At 40.6% G+C, this 18772-nt stretch overlaps 1 protein-coding gene and 1 pseudogene across 1 annotated transcript; both read left to right on the forward strand.

Moving 5' to 3' along the window:
- Positions 1-9992: 9992 nt before the first annotated feature.
- Positions 9993-13552, forward strand: LOC136677678 (selenoprotein M-like; annotated as a pseudogene).
- A 1484-nt stretch (positions 13553-15036) lies between these two features.
- On the forward strand, positions 15037-18457 carry LOC136677653 (transmembrane protein 17A-like). The gene is made up of 3 exons (XM_066655242.1): positions 15037-15166; positions 16668-16774; positions 18155-18457. Exons 1-3 carry the CDS (start codon positions 15037-15039, stop codon positions 18455-18457), a joined length of 540 nt encoding a protein of 179 aa, XP_066511339.1.
- Positions 18458-18772: the final 315 nt, after the last annotated feature.

The raw sequence follows: 18772 nt of genomic DNA on the forward strand, positions 1-18772 counted from the left end.
AGTGAGAGAGGAGACAGAGTGTTAAAGGAAAAAAGTGGGGGAAGAAAGAGAGAGAGAGGAGACAGTTAAAAGAGAGACATGGAAAAACGGAGACAGACGAGAGAGAGATAGAGAGAGAGTGAGATCTGTCAGAGAGACCTAAGTGAGAGATGCAGAGACCCGTTGCCCTTGCCACAACACTGGACCTCAGTGAGGTCAAGCAGCGCAGGACAGAACCCTGTCCAGGTCAACTCAAGCGTAAATTATCACCAAGATTTATTGGGACTTTTATTTTCCTTCTGAAACCCTGCAGGACTGTCTCAAAAAACCTGTCAGCGCTAACACTGTGTGTTTCAGTGTGAAAAGGGTTAGACCTCTCATCCCTTTCCTTACTTATCCCCCACCCCCTGTCTCTCATTCATTCTCCTATTACCCCCCCCCCTCTCTCTTTCTCTCTCTCTCTGTCTCTCGGTCTCACACACACAGACACGCACACTCTTTCTCCCTGCTGAGTGAGAGAGCATGTGTTTTTAATTAGGAGTGTTAGATTAGAGCTGTGGCAATGCTGCAGTAGTCCACTCTTCTCAGCTCTCTGCAAATCACCTCTGCTGTGGTCAGCACTAGTTGGCCTGTGTGTGTGTGTGTGTGTGTGTGTGTGTGTGTGTGTGTGTGTGTGTGTGTGTGTGTGTGTGTGTGTGTGTGTGTGTTGGACATTTTTTTGGACAAAAAGGGAGGAAAGCTACGGCAGAGCAGGAGTTTTATACTAAGGATAACTGCTTGTGTAAAGATAATGGAGGGCCTGTAAGACCCAAATGGATATATCCTTTGGGCTGTTATACAGTACTTCAGTGTGTAACTTCAATGTGATCAACAGCTCTCTATTACATCACGTAATATTATTATGATACATATTTCATAATCTATTTTATTACAGAGGTAATGTTTGTGATCTAAACAAACAGTGTGTGTGTGTGTGTGTGTGTTTGTGTGTGAGCTCTTTTTCTTCTATCACATTAGTCCTATGGCCTCAGTCATATATTGTATATATGGCTTGTGTATATTGAAACACTGTAATGTAAGGTTCACATTTAAGGGAACTTGGATACATGGGGTTTGCTGCTAGTGAGTGAAACAGACACAATCATCACAGAGCTGCTGACTTTAACTTGATACATGACAGTCAGGGGGTTATGGAGTGTTGGCCAATGTGTTGCCTTCCCTAATACCCCACAGTGGATCAGACACAGCAGTGCTGCTGGAGTTTTAATATACTCTAAGGGTCATTTCTGGACTGAGAATTGTCCACCAACCAAAATACCCAGTTAGTAGCACCCTGTGGGCAGCGTCCAGTGTTCACTGTTGAAGGACTAGTGGGCGACCAACAAGGTGTGTGTGTCGAATGGAATGGACAGTGAGTGGACACAGTGTTTAAAAAGTCCAGAAGCACTGCTGTGTTTGATCCACTCTACTCTTGTGCAACAGATGGATGAGTCTATAAGAGATGGAAATGGTGAGGTGGTCATAATGTTATGGCTGATCAATATGTAGTTAGTATATATACATTTTATTTAAACTATATATAAATAACCCCTTGACAAAGCATGAAAACAAACCTTGTGTGTGTGTGTGTGTGTGTGTGTGTGAGTGTGCACTTACATTAATGATAGTGTGTGTGTGTGTGTGTGTGTGTGACCAGGATCAAACAGTCAGCATTTGTTGGAAGCTGGAGGAAGTCATACCTAAATTGCTGAGTGTGGGGAAAACCGAAGGGTTTTGTTGGAGAAGAGGAGGAGGAGGAGGAGAAGAAGCAAAGAGAGCGAAGGAGAGAAGACAAGAGCCTGGAGCCAGAGATGGCTTCCGCTTGTTATGCATGCAGGAGAACAGAGGATGACAGGGAGGTTGTGTGTGTGTGTGTGTATTTGAGGGAGAGACCGGATGAGCCTGATAAAGGTTCTGCTTGATCTTAGACCAGATACTGCTGGCTTTAGGAGGATTTGCAATGTTTACAGTACCACACACACACACACACACACACACACACACACACAGAGAGTTTTTCATAATGTTTTTTATGCTTAAAAATAAGCAAACCCATTTCCAAGACCTATTCCAAGATAAAAGCTGATACTGGGCATTTCTCTTGGAGCTTACTCTTGGTGGTCCCCGTGGTCCACTTTAACATTTGTTTGGGGTTTGTTTACCAATAAGTAGACACTCTTCTGTTTTACATAACCATTTATTAACTTCTCTTTAGTTCTTAGAATTAAACCAGTTCCTTTCTGATTGGCTATTGGCTGTCTATTCTGATTGGCTCTCTGTGCTGAAACACTTTTGTGGTGGGAAAATGCAATATGACATTGTAATGAGATAATAATGATGAATATCCACCAATATGCTCTATAATGATTGTTATACACAGACACATGATTGAAGTATAGAACATATTGTGCTTAAGTTCATGACCTTAAAGTGCTTATTACATGATGTACTCAGGACACGACCCTGGAGTGGGAAGGGAAAGTGATTAACACTGCCCTTCTGTAGTTAAATTAGAGAAGAAAGATTTCTAGATAGATTAGAGTCTAATAAATATGTTGAAGGACATCCTGAGGGGAAAACTTGACCTAGCCGTCTGCAAGCATTATACTGACGAGAAAACAAGACAACAGAAATATGTATAGCATAAGATGCCATTTTGGGAGTGTTTGTGGTTTGAGCATTGAGACATGATGTAATAATGAAAGCAACAAATGTTTGAATAAACTATAGAATGGAGTGAATACTTGACTTTATTCCTGTGATTTCTCCTCAGGCCTGAGAATCATTTTGGAACTTGGTCTTCCTTCCTGGTGGCACTTAGACAATGGCCAAAACAATTTGGGGGCTTGTCCGGAACAAAAATGAAGGGGGCTATGGGCCCTTTAACAAATTAGTTCTTAGACAGATTGAGGTTGTAGTATATGGAATGCTTTCAAAAGCAGCCAATGGGTGACAAGATCATTTATATATATATCAGCCTTAAAGACGAAGCAACAAAACCTACCTGTTTAATAATATACAAAGAGACAGGTGGTGAAACTATACCCACAATCAAAGTGGTCTTGGAACAGGTTGAGGACAAACATAGGCTGCGTTACAATTTTGTACTACACAATAATGCTATGTAGGCGGCACTGCGGTGCAGCAGGCAGTCACACAGCTCCAGGGACCTGGAGGTTGTGGGTTCAAGTCCTGCTCCGGGTGACTGTCTGTGAGGAGTTTGGTGTGTTCTCCCTGTGTCCGCGTGGGTTTCCTCCGGGTGCTCCGGTTGCCTCCCACGATCCAAAAACACATGTTGGTAGTTGGATTGGTGACTCAAAAGTGTCCATAGGTGTGACTGAATGTGTGTGTATGTCACCCTGTGACAGACTGGTGCCCCCTCCAGTGTGTGTTCCTGCCCTGCGCCCAGTGATTCCGGGTAGGCTCCAGACCCACCGTGACCCTGAACTGGATAAGCGGTTTGAGTTTGAGTTTGGCAGGCTACTACACAAAATATAACCTACTACACATTTTCATACTAACAGAATGTGATGAACTATTGCTATGACAATGTGTGTCATACCATGTTGTAGCTACAACACTGTCTGTCTGCCATTTTTTTCAAAGGCAGAAACTCAGATATCTCCCTCCAGACATGAGAAGCTCCTCCCTTTTTGTTCCTCAATGAACTATGGGGCAATAGTCTCCATCATTACCATACACAGAAATCAACTAGTTGTACGTACACATTGGATTTTGTCAGTATACTCAACTTTGACATTTGTAAATACAATACATACTACATATTGAAACAGTAGTTAGGATTAGCATTAAATGTGAAATTGGGACGCAACTATTGACTGTGTCTCTCTCCATGATTTTCTGCTTCTGAGAACTTGTGAATACACAATGAGTAAACAGCACCTAACGTTACCACTGCTGTTGTTATGGTTTTTTTTAAAGCCCACTGATTCTGTTAGGGGGCGGCACGGTGGCGCAGCAGGTAGTGTCGCAGTCACACAGCTCCAGGGGTCTGGAGGTTGTGGGTTCAATTCCCGCTCCAGGTGACTGTCTGTGAGGAGTTTGGTGTGTTCTCCCTGTGCCTGCGTGGGTTTCCTCCGGGTGCTCCGATTTCCTCCCACGGTCCAAAAACACACGTTGGTAGGTGGATTGGCGACTCAAAAGTGTCCGTAGGTGAGAGTGTGTGAGTGTGTGTGTTGCCCTGTGAAGGACTGGCGCCCCCTCCAGTGTGTATTCCTGCCTTGCGCCCAATGATTCCAGGTAGGCTCTGGACCCACCTTGACCCTGAACTGGATAAGCGATTACAGATAATGAATGAATAAATGAATGAATGATTCTGTTAGGTTTTTGCAACTTCACTGTGAGCTGGGAAAAGCGGGTTGAGCCGTACCGAGCCGAGTCGAGCTGATGCCAGGCAGTGGAAAAACACCATAAGCCAACTCCCTCGTTTCGAACTGGAGCTAAAACAACACTGTCGAACAGCTCAGTATGGTTGAAGGAGGACACTTAATACCCAAACCTGTTACGTTAGCTAACACTTTGCTGAATGATTATGCGATGGTGACATCTAACTCAAAGCTACAACAGGGGCCTTTATGTCAATGTAACAGAGTACCCAAACTTCTGCTGGTCAGTGTATGAGGAGCTGTGAGGTCAGCTGTAAACACTGAGTCTGTTCAGCTCGGAACACTCAATCACTTTCACAGATGTGGACTACACACAGGAACAGCTGCGTAACATAGACTGGAGAAAAACTCAATCTCTACCCCTCTCCCTCGCTTACATTCCTTTTTTCTGTTTTTTGGACTTTCTCTCTGTTTTCCTCTTGTATTTTATACCCTTTTTTCTTTCTGCCATTCATATCTATTCCTGTCTTTCTCAGAATCTATAGTCTCTTTTCCTTTCTTGATTTTTGTTCATGTCATTCTCTCTTGTCCCCCCCCCCTCTCTCTCTAAAGTCCACAGTATAGATTGTCTCTCGATTTTTTTCTTTCCCTTTATGTATCCTGCCCTTCTGACGTGGTTTCTGTTCTTTCTTAGTTATTCTATTTTTCAGTCTCGTACTCTTGCAGATGTTTTCTCTCTCTCTCTCTCTCTCTCTCTCTCTCTCTCTCTCTCTCTCTCTCTCTCTCTCTCTCCCTAAAGTCCATAGTATAGAAAGTTAAAAACAAATATATCAATGTAGAGAAATAGGCAACTTTTTCATGTGACTCATCGAGACAGAGAGGTGGGGGGGGTGATGATGATGATGATGATGATGATGATGATGATGATGGTGATGGTAGCGGTGGGCTGTTTCGACTGCAGCATTCCTATGGAGAGTGGTTTATTTTCACTGGAAACAAAATTGTCTGTGGCAAAACTTTGGAAGTTCTTCTGACAACTTTTTATGTTGATCACAATTTACACACTGGAGCACTGGCTCCCTCTGTTGGTGACCTGGTGTACATGCACTTCTGTACAATACTGGCTCTCACATTAGATTATGTAAGTGCTATGTAAGAGAATTCAGAGCAGCAGGACCAGAGAGGCGGCGTGTTAGTTATATCGCCCGAATTAGTGTTTAATTAAATCATACTCGTTTACTGCTAACACCGTTCTCGCTGCAGGTGTCTCTGAGTTTTTCCATCACTTGGGCAATCGTGATTGGCTGAGAGGAATGTTAATAAGTTCTCTGCAAATGGCGAGCTGTAGTTTGTTCAGAGCAGGATACCTTTCATTTATACATTGTATGTAAGGGCTTCTGTTCAGGGTCACAGTGTGTTTAGAGTGTAGCGAAAGTAGCGTTAGTACCTGACATCATTAATGTTTTCATGGCTGAATGCAATTAAACCCTCATAGGATCATATCAAATCTAAAATCCTTACAAAGAGTATACCCAGTAAACCTTTAGCCGTTGATCCAACGTTGAAACAACGTAATGACTGACGTCTAATCAACGTTCTCTTAAGGTTGAAAATGAAAGTTGAAAAGACGTCCAAACACAGACATTGAAAAGACGACTATTAGACGTATTTTGGACGTCCATTGACGTTATTAATTAGTCCCGAAATAAATTACTTGTATAAAACGCATTTTGGACGTCCACTGACGTTATCGATTGGTCACCACTTAACTAACTTATTAAGATGGAATTTGGACGTCCATTGACGTTTAAAATATGTCCTTGACGGACAGACTACTTTTAGACCTATTTTGGACGTCCATAGACGTTCCTTGTTTACTGGGTAAGCTGCTATTGCAGCAAAGCAGTGCAAACTAACCTGTTAATAACCTTCATTCCAGAGGAAATCCTGGATAAACCCGTGTCTAAAAGTTTTTAAGGCAGTTTAAAAAAACATAGACTTGTATATTGTAGTTAAGTCAAACTGAAGGCTAACACTGATCAGTGTCGTTTAGGCTGTTAGCATATCAGCTTGATTACACTGATTTTCTGATTGTATTGTCATAAAAATAATTAGTCAATTCCTCTCTTATACATTTTACAACATGGACTTTGTGTAATAAGTCATTATATAACAAATGAACTGATAAATACATTACATTTAATAAATACACAAAATTAGCTTCTATATTTTCTGAGCCATGGCCTTACTGCAGGCCCCCTAGTGGTCAGCCTGCTGTTAGATTTAAAATCAACAGGCACAAATATGCTTTCTGCTTGTCAAAATCTGTGGATAGTTAAGTGCTAGTGCATAACTGTTCATGCGGTGCAGGGTAAAATAAATCGCAGTAGAGTCATTCAGCACAGAGTGTGGAGCGGTGTTTGATCAGAGGAATGATTAACGCAGTCAATATGTTGATCATGTTCCTGTTCATGTTCTCTGCTATTCAAAATGAATGTTACTGACCACAACAAAATAAACATCTAGGAATGTCTGGCTTTGCTCAGTCACAGTCATTACACATCAACCACACAAACAACTTCAGCCACATGTTATGCTGTTAACAGATGATAGGATGAAATCAATGCCACTTGCACCACAGCTCTAAAGGTTGAAGAATCCATGGGCACTAGCTACACTTTTGAGTGAGAATCTAGATAGATTTGGGCCCAACTTTTGGCTTTTAGAGCTAAATTGTGGAACTGGCAAGTGCTGTGTGGCCTGGACTTGTCCCAACTGTCATGAGCCGGGCTTGACCTGGTTTATAGCAAATGTGATGTGGGCCAAATATTAACGTGGTCCAGATTTGGTCGAAAGACCCCAACATCTGGCCCAAATAAGGTGGACCTGTGGCTGAGTTGGAGACAGACTCACCCTGAGTCAACATTGTCATTAAAGGCCAAATGTGGCTATAAGAGAACTGCAGATGTGCCTCACCACCGAAGGCAGCACGAAGCCCTAGGGCTCCCTGACCTTGTGAACATTATTTTTCTTTGAAAAATTTGGAATGAACAAAATATCCAGAATCAATCTCTTAAATTGGGGCAGCACGGTGTCGCAGTCACACAGCTCCAGGGACCTGGAGGTTGTGGGTTTGATTCCCACTCCGGGTGACTGTCTGTGAGGAGTTGGTGTGTTCTCCCAGTGTCCGTGTGGGTTTCCTGGATAACTGGATAAGCGCTTACAGATTAATGAATGAATGAATGAATGAATCTCTTATATTGAAGCTGAGCTCAGACATCATTCATGGTGAGTTAAAAAAAATAAACCTTAGCAGTGTCACATGACTGTCCATGAATCACTTAGACACACCCATGATTTGACTAGCCACTCCAGAACAGAGAGTGACCTCTGATAACCATCTGAACTCTGTATCTGAAATAGGACACCACAGATCTCTATTCTTCTTATTCATGGTGACTCACTTAAATAAATAAATACATAAATAAAAAATAAAAAAAAAAAACTAGCCACTCAAAGTCAGAGAGTGACCTCTGATAACCATCTGAACTCTGTATCTGAAATAGGACACCACAGATCTCTATTCTTCTTATTCATTGTGACTCACTTAAATAAATAAATACATAAATAAAAAAAAAAAAAAAAAAATAGCCACTCAAAGTCAGAGAGTGACCTCTGATGGCCGTCTGAATTCTGTGTCTTTAATAGGACCACAGATCTCTATTCACCTTATTCATAGTGACTAAAAAAAACAAGGTGTTAGGAGAAACAATTACCTTTGGGTACTTGTACCATATCGGTAATACAATGAGGTCCGTTAAAGTGGAACTACTCAATACCACCTTAACCAATTTAGGGGAAAACATTTCCTTTGGGTCCTGGTACCACATCAGTAAAACAATGGGTTTCATTGGGAACCATTAAGGTGGATCTACCTTGTTCCACATTAAATTTATGTGGGACTTAGAGCTTACATCTTTTCTTCACCATCTTTGAGAACTTTAGTCATCTGATAGGAAATGTTATATTACAATTGGCGGCCTCTTTTTCTTAGTGTGATTTGGGAGAGCTTTCTGGCTCGCATGCTTTAAACATTAACTTCAGAGTGGTGTGCTGCTCTGTGGGAAATTAAGATTAACCTGCAGCTGAGCACTACTTTACTTTGAACTTTCATAGTGTTGATTCACATAAAACAACACAACCCTCCAGATCAACAGACACCCAACTTTTTAATGTTTTTTTTCTGCAGAAAATAATAAGTTTCTTGACTTTTTTTAATTTTTTTTTTTTTTTTAATTCAGCCAGAAATATTTGGTGTGTGTAGTAACTATTTATTCTTTACTTTTGTACTGGGTTAATATACCAATGTATTTCTGGAAAAGTTGCTGCAAATTATATAAAGCAATACAAACATAATCTGATTTATTAATCCTCTTGAACCTTTGTTTAACTGCCAAATGGAGAAAGAAAACAAATCCCATGATTTTAATTGATCCTTCAGATTTTATTTTGTAAATTTGAATATGATTTCTGAAACACACTCAAACATATGGCACCCTGACATTTTAACCAGTGTAACATCACCTTTGTTTCTATTACACTCCTTAGACGTTTGGGATACAAATTGTTTACACATGTTTAATAAAATTCTCGAGCTGCTCAACAGTCTGTAGTCACCACTGTCTGCTTTCCTCTTCTTGTTGCGCCACAGGAGGTCTGGACTGATGTACACTTTGTGCTGTCATCTTCTAATATTTCATTAGTGGTCACAAGACACTGCCCATAGGATTCTAATAGATGGATAGTTTTGGTTGATGGACTATTCCTGATCCTGCAGTCACACTGCTGTGTCTGATCCACTCATGCAGTAACACACCACCACCATCATGTTGGTGTTACTGCAGCACTGAGAATGATCCACCAGCCAAACAGTACCTGCTGTGGGGTGGTCTGTTGGGGTGCTGAGCATCGAAAGTTAAAAATGACCTTTGAAAAAGGTCAGTCTATAACTGTAAAACTACAACGGAGCTGATAAAAGGCACAGTGAGTGTAGAAACAAGGACATGGAAATAATGTCATGGCTGAGGTCCTACCCTCGTCCAAAAGTTGCATAGTGCAGTTTCTGTAGTGCTGGGCCAACAGCAGCAACAATGTAGGCTCTATTCTCACTATTACAGATCAGTGAAGCCTTACAATGATTTTGAAGCTGTAATTGTAATATAAAAATACTACCTAGTGTTCCTTTAAGTGTGTGAATAAGTATTTAGTAATATAGGCATTGAATAGTTCCTTTGTAATGAAGGGTATCATTAGGGAGATCTTGAACCTTGAACCTCTCCTATTCTCTCAAGGCTTTACACTAGTTGTTTTGAGAAGTTGACAGCATTCTACAGAGGAAAGGACAAACATCATTAGATTCTGACTTTGAATGATCAACTCATGTTCAACTAAAAGCCACTCCTACACCATCTCTTCAAAACCGCTACAATTCTGTCTGATGTCTTCACACTGTGGCCGCTGAAAGGGGACCAATGGCTTTTCGCCACATGCCCACCCACAGTGGTTTATCAGTCCACCTGTACTTCACCTGAAGCCCCACACACAGCTGCATTACTGTGGGATCTCAGCATGTGGCTCTCTCTGCTGACCACGCTGATCCTCTGTGCCATGGGCAGAGCATCCGAGAACATTTCCCAGACTCCAGCTGGGCAGGAAAAACTCATTATAGCCAGAGGCAAACTGCTGGTGAGTGTTAGAGGATTTGTTGTCGCTTTCACAGCTGAAGCCAGGTGAAAAAGCTCTCCGTAAACTTTCACAGTCTGCTATGGTTCAGAGTGTAATTTATAAACTGTATTAAAAGTAATGTGAGTAATAGAACAATGCACTGAAGCTAATTGCTGTAACAAAGTAGCATGATGTTACAGGGTAAATCACTGAAATCACAGTTACTAACTTAATGCTGCTTCATATGTATATTACATTTTATGTGTATACCTATTTATTTATACACACTGCCATACCTTGCTGCTATTATTTAATTTCATAGATATGGTGCCTTATTCTGGGTAGTTGTATTGTCTATAGTTGATTGTGAGTATGTCTATTTAAATTACGTATTGTCTTATTTTGCATAGCACATTGGAGTTTAGAAAAACAGAATCTCGTTTAGCTGTGCACTGCTGTGTGTTGTCTAAATGACAATAAAGTTCACTTTGACTTTGAATTAAAGGACGTTTTGCATGCAAAGGTTTGAGCACACCTGGTCTGAGTATTTACAATATTTAACACATTATTAATATACACTATGTCATAATGTGTTGTGCTTTTTACTCCATTTATTAAATTTAGCCAATATATATATATATTTTTTTTTTTAATGTAAAAATACTTATTTCTTATGTCCACTTATGTCTGGTCAGCTAAAGAAATATAAATACACTACTACTAGCAATCATCATCTTCATCATTATCATCATCATTTTTTAACATCATTAAAAATGCAACCATGTGAATTTTTAATGTTATAATTATATGTGACATATTTCACTGTATACTAACAATGCATCTAAAGAAAGGCACTGTTTAAGCCTGTTGAAAATGTTGATAGCATGTATTGTTTTGTATTGTAACAGCTTCATCATGTTCCAGGTCGGAGCATGTTTACAGTGTGGCGTCCCACATGGTCCCATGCTGTTAAAGGCTACATAGGTTAAACAATAGTAACAACTTCCTAGACCTGTCTTTATTTTCCTGGCTGTCCCACAGTTGTCCTCTGTCTGTTTCTTTTGTATTGTTCTGCTTGACCCTTCTACTGTATAACACACCATGTCATTCGAAAGCTCATGCTGTCTGTAATTCAGTAATTATACTTACTATCCAACTGATGGGATATTTCTTTTTTTGAAGGCCCCCAGTTTGGTGGGATGATCCATAAAGAAGGTGCCTGAGCTCTATAACTTCCTAATGGAGCGCTGGGCCCTATAGTATCCTCCCATTAACTTCAGATTAGCATGGAACTGCCTGAAGATCCCTGGAGCTGTGTGACTGTGACACTACCTGCTGCACCACTGTGCTGCCTTATTATTATTATTATTATTAAAAATGTATTAATTATTAAACACACTATTGCAAAGAATTGGTTATTAGTAGTATTAGTATTAGTATTAGTATTATTGCATTCATATGCAATTTGAATTATTGTATACGAGATCCCAACTGAAAAAATGCACATGAACATTCCCTCAAGTCATAATTTCTGGCGGGAAACTCTGAGATCATTTTGATACCTGAGTTGATTTGACCTTCAGTCTTTTAACATGATGGGGCTGAAAACAGAATTTTACATTAGATGCCACTGAAGATGCAATGTTTACATTGTGTACAGATTTGCTCCTGCAACAAAGCACCTGAACATGACTTGATCGTTCAACATCTTTACTGAAAAGACTATACCGAAAGAAACACTGTAAAACTGCAGCTTACGAGGTCCAGGGAATATATATATAATGTAGTTGACCAGCTTCAGATTTAAAAAAAATATAATCATCATCATCTTCTTTGCCGTTTAATTCATTTCAGTAATATAATATAACATTTCTGTAATATAAAATCTCATATAGTTATTAGATTGAATGTATACCAGCTCTGTGCATGTGTTTATCCAGCTATAGTTTCTTGCTGGTTTTTAAAACAGTAGTGTATTATAAGTCAACAATGACATAATGCTCTATTACCTAAAGTTAATTGTGCAGATTATTATTATTATTATTATTATTATTATTATGAATGTTTTGGGCAGCACGAGGTACTGTCACAGTCACACAGCTCCAGGGACCGGGATGTTGTGGGTTTAAGTCCCGCTCCGGGTGCTCCGGTTTCCTCCCACGGTCCAAAAGCACACGTTGGTAGGTGGACTGACAACTCAAAAGTGTCCATAGGTGTGAGTGTGTGTGTGTATGTATGTATGTGTGTGTGTATGTGTCACCCTGTGAAGGACTGGTGCCCCCTCCAGGGTGTGTGCCTGCCTTGCGCCCAATGATTCCAGGTAGGCTCTGGACCCACCGTGACCATGAACTGGATAAGCGCTTACAGACAATGAATTTATGTCTTTTGACTGACATATATATAATTTAAGGATTTTTTTGTTTCTTACCTAAATATGCTTTTAGCAGTCGTGCTTAGGCACGGAATCAAACCTGAGTTTGCTCTATGGAGAGCAGCTGTGTTATCTGTTTGCTATAGTTCATGCTCTTTTAGTGGATGCTTTCTTTAACCTGTTTGTAAAAGTCACAATCTGGAGTATGATTCAGGAGAAGATAAGAATCCCCGTCTCATCTTCTACAATGACAAGGATGAGGAGGTGAAGGTAAGACATCCTTTACTCATTCTGCACTGTGTTGTGGTCCTTGCACACTGCTGACAGAAAATCTACAAACAGAATCAATTTCTTTAGCTCAGCGTGACCCACTTCCATGAAGCTGAAACTGAATCGAGTTTGTCTGATGCAGCAGAGTGCAACACTGCCTAGTTAACATATAAACATTGTATGCTGTAGTTGTGGAAACCTGCACACACTGAACACACACACACACACACTCCCAGTGCGCCGGGAGCAGTTGGGTGATTAGGTGCCATGTTTGATTCCAAGTCCACTTTTCCAACCATTAACCCATGACTGCCCCAAAAGATACTCATACATTTCAGTGAGGATTAGATGAGATTCCCCCATGAGAACATTAGTGAGGTCAGGTACTGGATGGTGCTCCATCACACAGAGAAATGACTCAACCTCAACTGCTCTATAGCTTAGCAGTAGAGGTCTTAATACCCCTCATGCCCACACTATTCAAAGGGCTTCCACAGATGTTAGGACTCTAATACAATGGCTAGACTCATTATGAAGAGCAATATAATTAACATCTACAATACCTACTCAGCACCAGTGGTGTACACAATAGTGTTGTAAGGGAAAACACAACATTAAACACTCATCTGTCTTGTGCTTTATTTTTTTTATTGTACTATTTTTTTTTGTATGTGCTCAGACAGTCCCAGTGAAGAAGATGAAGGCAGCTGAGATCAGTGATCTCCTGGACTCTCTGGGATTTTATAAGAGGTCAAAGAAAGGCGAGGAAGTCCCTGAAGAATTTCAGAACTTCCCTCTGAGGGCACCACGAGACGAACTGTGACCTCTGCTGGATACATGCTGTAACTGCACTCAGTAAATAATGACGTCCAGGGCCTCAAGGCCTTTAAGCCAGGCCAGGCTCTGGGCCGAGACACTCACGACTTGGTGCAGATAATCACTTCAGCACAGTATTCATTTTTCAATAAACATTTTGGAAATGAATAGCTGCGTTCCACTTTTTCTCAAAGACATTTCTTTGTAAAGCTTCCCTGGAAAATGATAACGTCACTGAATACACCAAATACACTGAATATAACGGGTGTCTACAAACGTTCGGACATTACATATACCCACCCATCTATGCTCCGAGGAGGGTTTTCGACTAGGATGCTTTGTGATATGTGTGTATATATATATATATATTAGTTGGCCAAAAGTTTATGGACAATATTGGGTGGCACAACAGGTGTTGTCACACAAATCAACGGGAAAATGTGTGTGTGTGTGTGTGGTGTGTTCTACATGTGTCTAAAAAAATGAAAATGCATGCCAGTAGTTGGATTGGCTTTTCGAAAATGTCCATAGCTGTGAGTGTGTGTGTGACTGTGTGAGTGTGTAACGTCCAGTGATTGACTGGCGCTACATCCAGGGTGTGTTCCTACCTTCAGCCCAATAATTTCAGGTTTGCTCTGGACCCTCAAAGACCATGAACAGGATAAAGCAGTTATAGGAAATGAATTTAAAAAATGAATAATAATAGCAGCAGTATCAGCTTCTACTCATCTTCTACAAGACTTTACACTAGATGCTGAAACACTGCTGTGAGGATTTGAAGGCATAAAGCCATAGCCACTTTAGTGAGAATGGCTCCATCTCTTCAGAGACGCTGCTCTACACCACATTGTTAGAAATTCAGACATTTCTGTCTGACACTTGCCACCGAGCCTATAGTGGCCTTATGTTTAGTTGCATCAGAGCATCACATATCACTCACTATGCATAACAATGGTGATCGCACAAGCTGTATTCAATAATTATAACAGGTGTCTGCCAGGTTTTAACCATGCAGTGTATCGTTCACTAAAAGTTGGTGCTTGGAATGTAAATGAGTCGAGCAGGCTTCTTTCGAGGAACAAATGAAGTGACTGCCGTCTCCGGAAAGCAGCTTCGTCTTAGCACCCTGAAGATAATGAGAAATCCTTAACAACCTACTGATTCTGTCAGATCTAATGACAGGTCTAATGGAGAGAATTTTGTCCCAAAACAAAGTGTGTGATAAGCAGTGTCCAGGAAGCGCTTGGCTAATTGTTAAGTAGCCGTCATATTTGACACATTTAATTAGAGCCCAGACGCTGGGGTGGAGGAGTGGAGGCAGATGCGTGGCTAGCGCTAATCCGCTGTCAGACGGCCTGCCTCCTCAGATTTAATCTGGTTAGCGCTCAGCCGCTTGCTGCTAATCTTGGCCGACACAAAGCTAGGCACGGCTGCCTCTGAGGTACTAAGCAAGGAGATGGTGGAGCACTTGCGGCTAGGCTAAAAAAAAAAATGCCTGTGTTTTACACCCCCATACCCCAGAACCTGAGAGTGGGGCTCGCCCATGCTAGCAGCTCTGTCTTCATTAATAACAGGACGAGGGACAGTGCGGACCTGAGGGAGCACACTCTGGAGGATGAAGGTGAGGTCAAACTTGTGCTAAGCTAACATACCACATTTAGTTATAGTCCTTGGTATAATGTCCTGGACTGGGGGTCCTTAAAGTATCTTAGCACAATGTTGATTCTTAAATAGTACAGGGGGCATTACTCTCTCTCTCTCTCACTCTCTCTCTCTCTCTCTCTCTCTTTCTCTCTCTCTCTCTCTCTGTATAATTTAAGTAGATTTTAGCACTAGGCTGCTTTTAGGAAACTGGACCTAGCTTTATAAATATTTCTGCAATGCAGAATTGTTGAAGATAAATGGCAACATTTCACACTTTAGCTAATAATAGTGTGACCAGACGTCCCCTTTTACCTGGACATGTCCCCTTTTTTTAGACTTAAAAAAATGTCCGGCCGGAATTTCACAAACGTCCGTGATTTAGTTTTTCTAGAACTTACATAGAATTTAGAGAAGCGTTTCGTTCACAAACTAGTCCCGCACTCCCCTACTCCGATTGGTTCACTTGAGTGAGAAGGGGGCGTGGTGAAGTAGCCTAAAATCTTCTGATTGGACGGTCTGACCATAGAGCTACCGTTATTGGTCGATAAACTTCTCTGTAAACATTTAATTGGTCAGTCTGCACGTCAGTAGTCGTCCCCCCCCCGTAGACTTGTCCTCCTTTTCACCATCTCAGATCTGGTCACCCTGGCTAATAATTTTATAATAATAGTTTTATAAGAAACCCCCAGCAGATACACTGATCTTCATTCTGGTTTCCCCTCTGGCCTCACCCAGCCTCTTTTTGTTTTAGAAAGCCTTCTCCCACTGTGTGCCATTCTTTGTTTAGCAGTGCAAACAGTTGTACTCCTCTCTGCCATTACTCTTACACAGGCTGGAGTCTGGGGACAGAGTGATGTAGTAGACAGGCAGTTAAGCCTTCAATGGTTTTGTTTGGTCCGAGTGAAATGATGGGATGGGTGTTTTACAGTGTGGCTTATTACAAAAACAAATCTTTTTATTTATGTTGTCAGAGGGTTTGATTTATCATTTGCTCTCGGGATGTAAAGAGCATTTAAAAAAATCCAACAAAAATTGTTTTGAAGATAATTCACCGTGTTTCAAAATAAGCACAAGCAAGGTTTGTTTACTTTTTTCTTTTATCAAAGCAATATTTAAATAGAGGGACAACAAATATTTTTATTTGTTTCTTGTGCAATTGTTTTCAATTTAATTTGTTTTTCAGACCTTTCTCAGTGAAAAACAAGAGTTTAACCTCGTTAATTTCTGAAAACATTAAAACTACAGGGTTTTAAAAGGAGAAACACAGACCGTCAGGTTTTCTTACATCATAAACTTATGTAACCAATTTCGGTGGAGGTGGATAGAGGTATATACGTATTTATTTATCAAAGACTGCAACTGCCCTCTCAATAGTCCCCATTGCGCATCTTACTGTAATTATATAAATGTAAATGTACTGAAGAAAATAAATCCTTTTGCTGACCTTCAGCTACAGCTGCTCATGTTTTACTTTCCAGTGTGTGGTGAAATGTCATCTCATCTGCCTCTGCAGATGCTTCTCTACTTTAACATGTTCTTCTTCCCCTTCTGGTGGATCTCTGAGATCGTCATGCTGGACCTAAAGGTGGGTATGGTCAGATATGGTCAGATGGGATGATATTCCATGGTTGTAGCCTCAAAAGACTTACAGTGTGCAACAGATTTGGTATATTAAAGACTCCCTCGAGTGAAAACTGTGTATGCTAAAGTGTAACAATAATAATAATAATAAAGATGTTTGTAGTCTTCCAAAGATAGTCACAAATAGGCGTATGTCATAAACCTAAGGAACTAAACTTCAAGCTGAATGTGAGCAGCAGAGGGGTGGGTTGAGGTTAAATTGGGAACTAATTTCATATTTATATATCTGCACATAGTGAAGTCCAAGGTGTAGAGTTACACCTAATTCACTTTAAAGGTATTAATATAACAATGAAAGTCAAATTAATGCAGCGCTTTAATAAGTTTTACTCATTTGGGGCAAGATGAATTTGATCAAACTGCATTTGAATAATGAATGCAACATGCAGCATGTGAGCAGCTGAACTTCAGCCTGCAGTAATATAGATAGTTTTAAGGGTAAAAAACAATAAAGTGTGTTAGTGTTTAGTGCTATTAATGTGTTTGATATTATAGACATGTTACATGTTTGACAGCTTTGCTTTAATACTTATTTGGATTATATTAAAGTTTTAGCTCTCTTTAAAGTAATGCTCAGTAACAAATGTATTTAATAAATAAATAAATAAATAACTTGTGGATGTTGTTGTTTTTTCACCCAGTTTTCATTGCTGCCAGGATACTACCAGTGTCTGATGGTGACAGGGATGGTACTAATGAGCTTTTTTGAGGTGCTCCGTGTCTACTTGGGTTATGTTGGGAATCTGAAAGAAAAGGTAATTCATGGAAGAGTCAATAATAAGGATGTATAAAATACACTGCATGTCCAAAGTTTGCCAATGCCTCTTAAAAGAGTGAATATAACTTATTTAAAAAGCTCTCATTACTGACACACGTATAGTTACATCTCCTTCAACAAGCATGAGGAAATTAGGACATTCTGTAGCAGCTGCACATGAGCAAAGCTCACCATTCCCAGTGCCAAATGTTGGTTAGCGGGTTATATATCCCCAGGGCATTGGGCTGTGGCGCAGTGGAACTGTGTTCTCTGGAATGATGGGGCAATAGCTAGTACCTTTTGTATGAGTTAAAGTGGGGTTTGTGATTCAGAACAAATCATCCAGTGTCAGAACCTCTCATGGCTGCCATGTCTCAGCATCTAATGTAATTATGTTCTAGACGAAATAGTAAAAAAAAAACAGGAAGTGGATAAATGACTTATTACTACAAATTATTTCAAAGGAAAACATTGGGTTTTGGCAGAAACCAAGTAAATACATTTACACACACACACACACACACACACACACATAATGTATTTGTACTCTGCCCTTTTTTATGTGAGGTCCCGGAGCTGGCGGGTTTCTGGCTGATCACCTTCCTTTTCCAGCTGCCCATGCTGCTCTTCTTCCTCAGTGATGAAGGCCTGCTGATCGTGGCTCCAGAGCGTGCAGTTCACTATGTGTACCTTGTTTTTCTGCTGGGGGAAGTGTGCTCAGCCCTGATGGCTCTAAGGGTCATGACTCGGAAGCTGGCCCTTCAGTTTCACCAGCGGCAGTTTGGCCTCCACACTGCAGACACACTCTCCATGTTTGGAGCCAGGAGTGTGTTGCCCATCCTGCCTGTCAGAGACATCCAACCTCAGTGATGAGAGAGAGAGAGAGAGAGAGAGAGAGAGAGAGAGAGAGAGAGAGAGAGAGAGAGAGTTTGTACTAAGAATCCCATTGTGGGTTCCAAAACTGATTTGCAGATTCATGTTGTGGGGATTCTCTTCCTTTAGGGCAGTACAAGGTGACCACAAGTCTGTTTTATGGTTACACTTCTAGTAAGGGTTAAACTAGTACAACATATGGTTAAGGTATGCACAAGTCGCCACAGAATACAAGTTTATGTAATGACCCGACAATATACGAAAAGAAATGTGTACAGATGTTGGTCATAAAATTAGAATATCATGAAAAAG

This window comes from Hoplias malabaricus, chromosome Y, assembly GCF_029633855.1.
Source record: "Hoplias malabaricus isolate fHopMal1 chromosome Y, fHopMal1.hap1, whole genome shotgun sequence".
Taxonomy (NCBI): Eukaryota; Metazoa; Chordata; class Actinopteri; order Characiformes; family Erythrinidae; genus Hoplias; species Hoplias malabaricus.

Coding starts and splice junctions, on each gene's coding strand:
- LOC136677653 (XM_066655242.1), top strand. CDS start 15,037: ATGCCTGTGTTTTACACCCCCATACCCCAGAACCTGAGAGTGGGGCTC. Junction 15,167..16,667: donor GCACACTCTGGAGGATGAAG/GTGAGGTCAAAC, acceptor TTTACTTTCCAG/TGTGTGGTGAAATGTCATCT. Junction 16,775..18,154: donor TCGTCATGCTGGACCTAAAG/GTGGGTATGGTC, acceptor TTTTTATGTGAG/GTCCCGGAGCTGGCGGGTTT.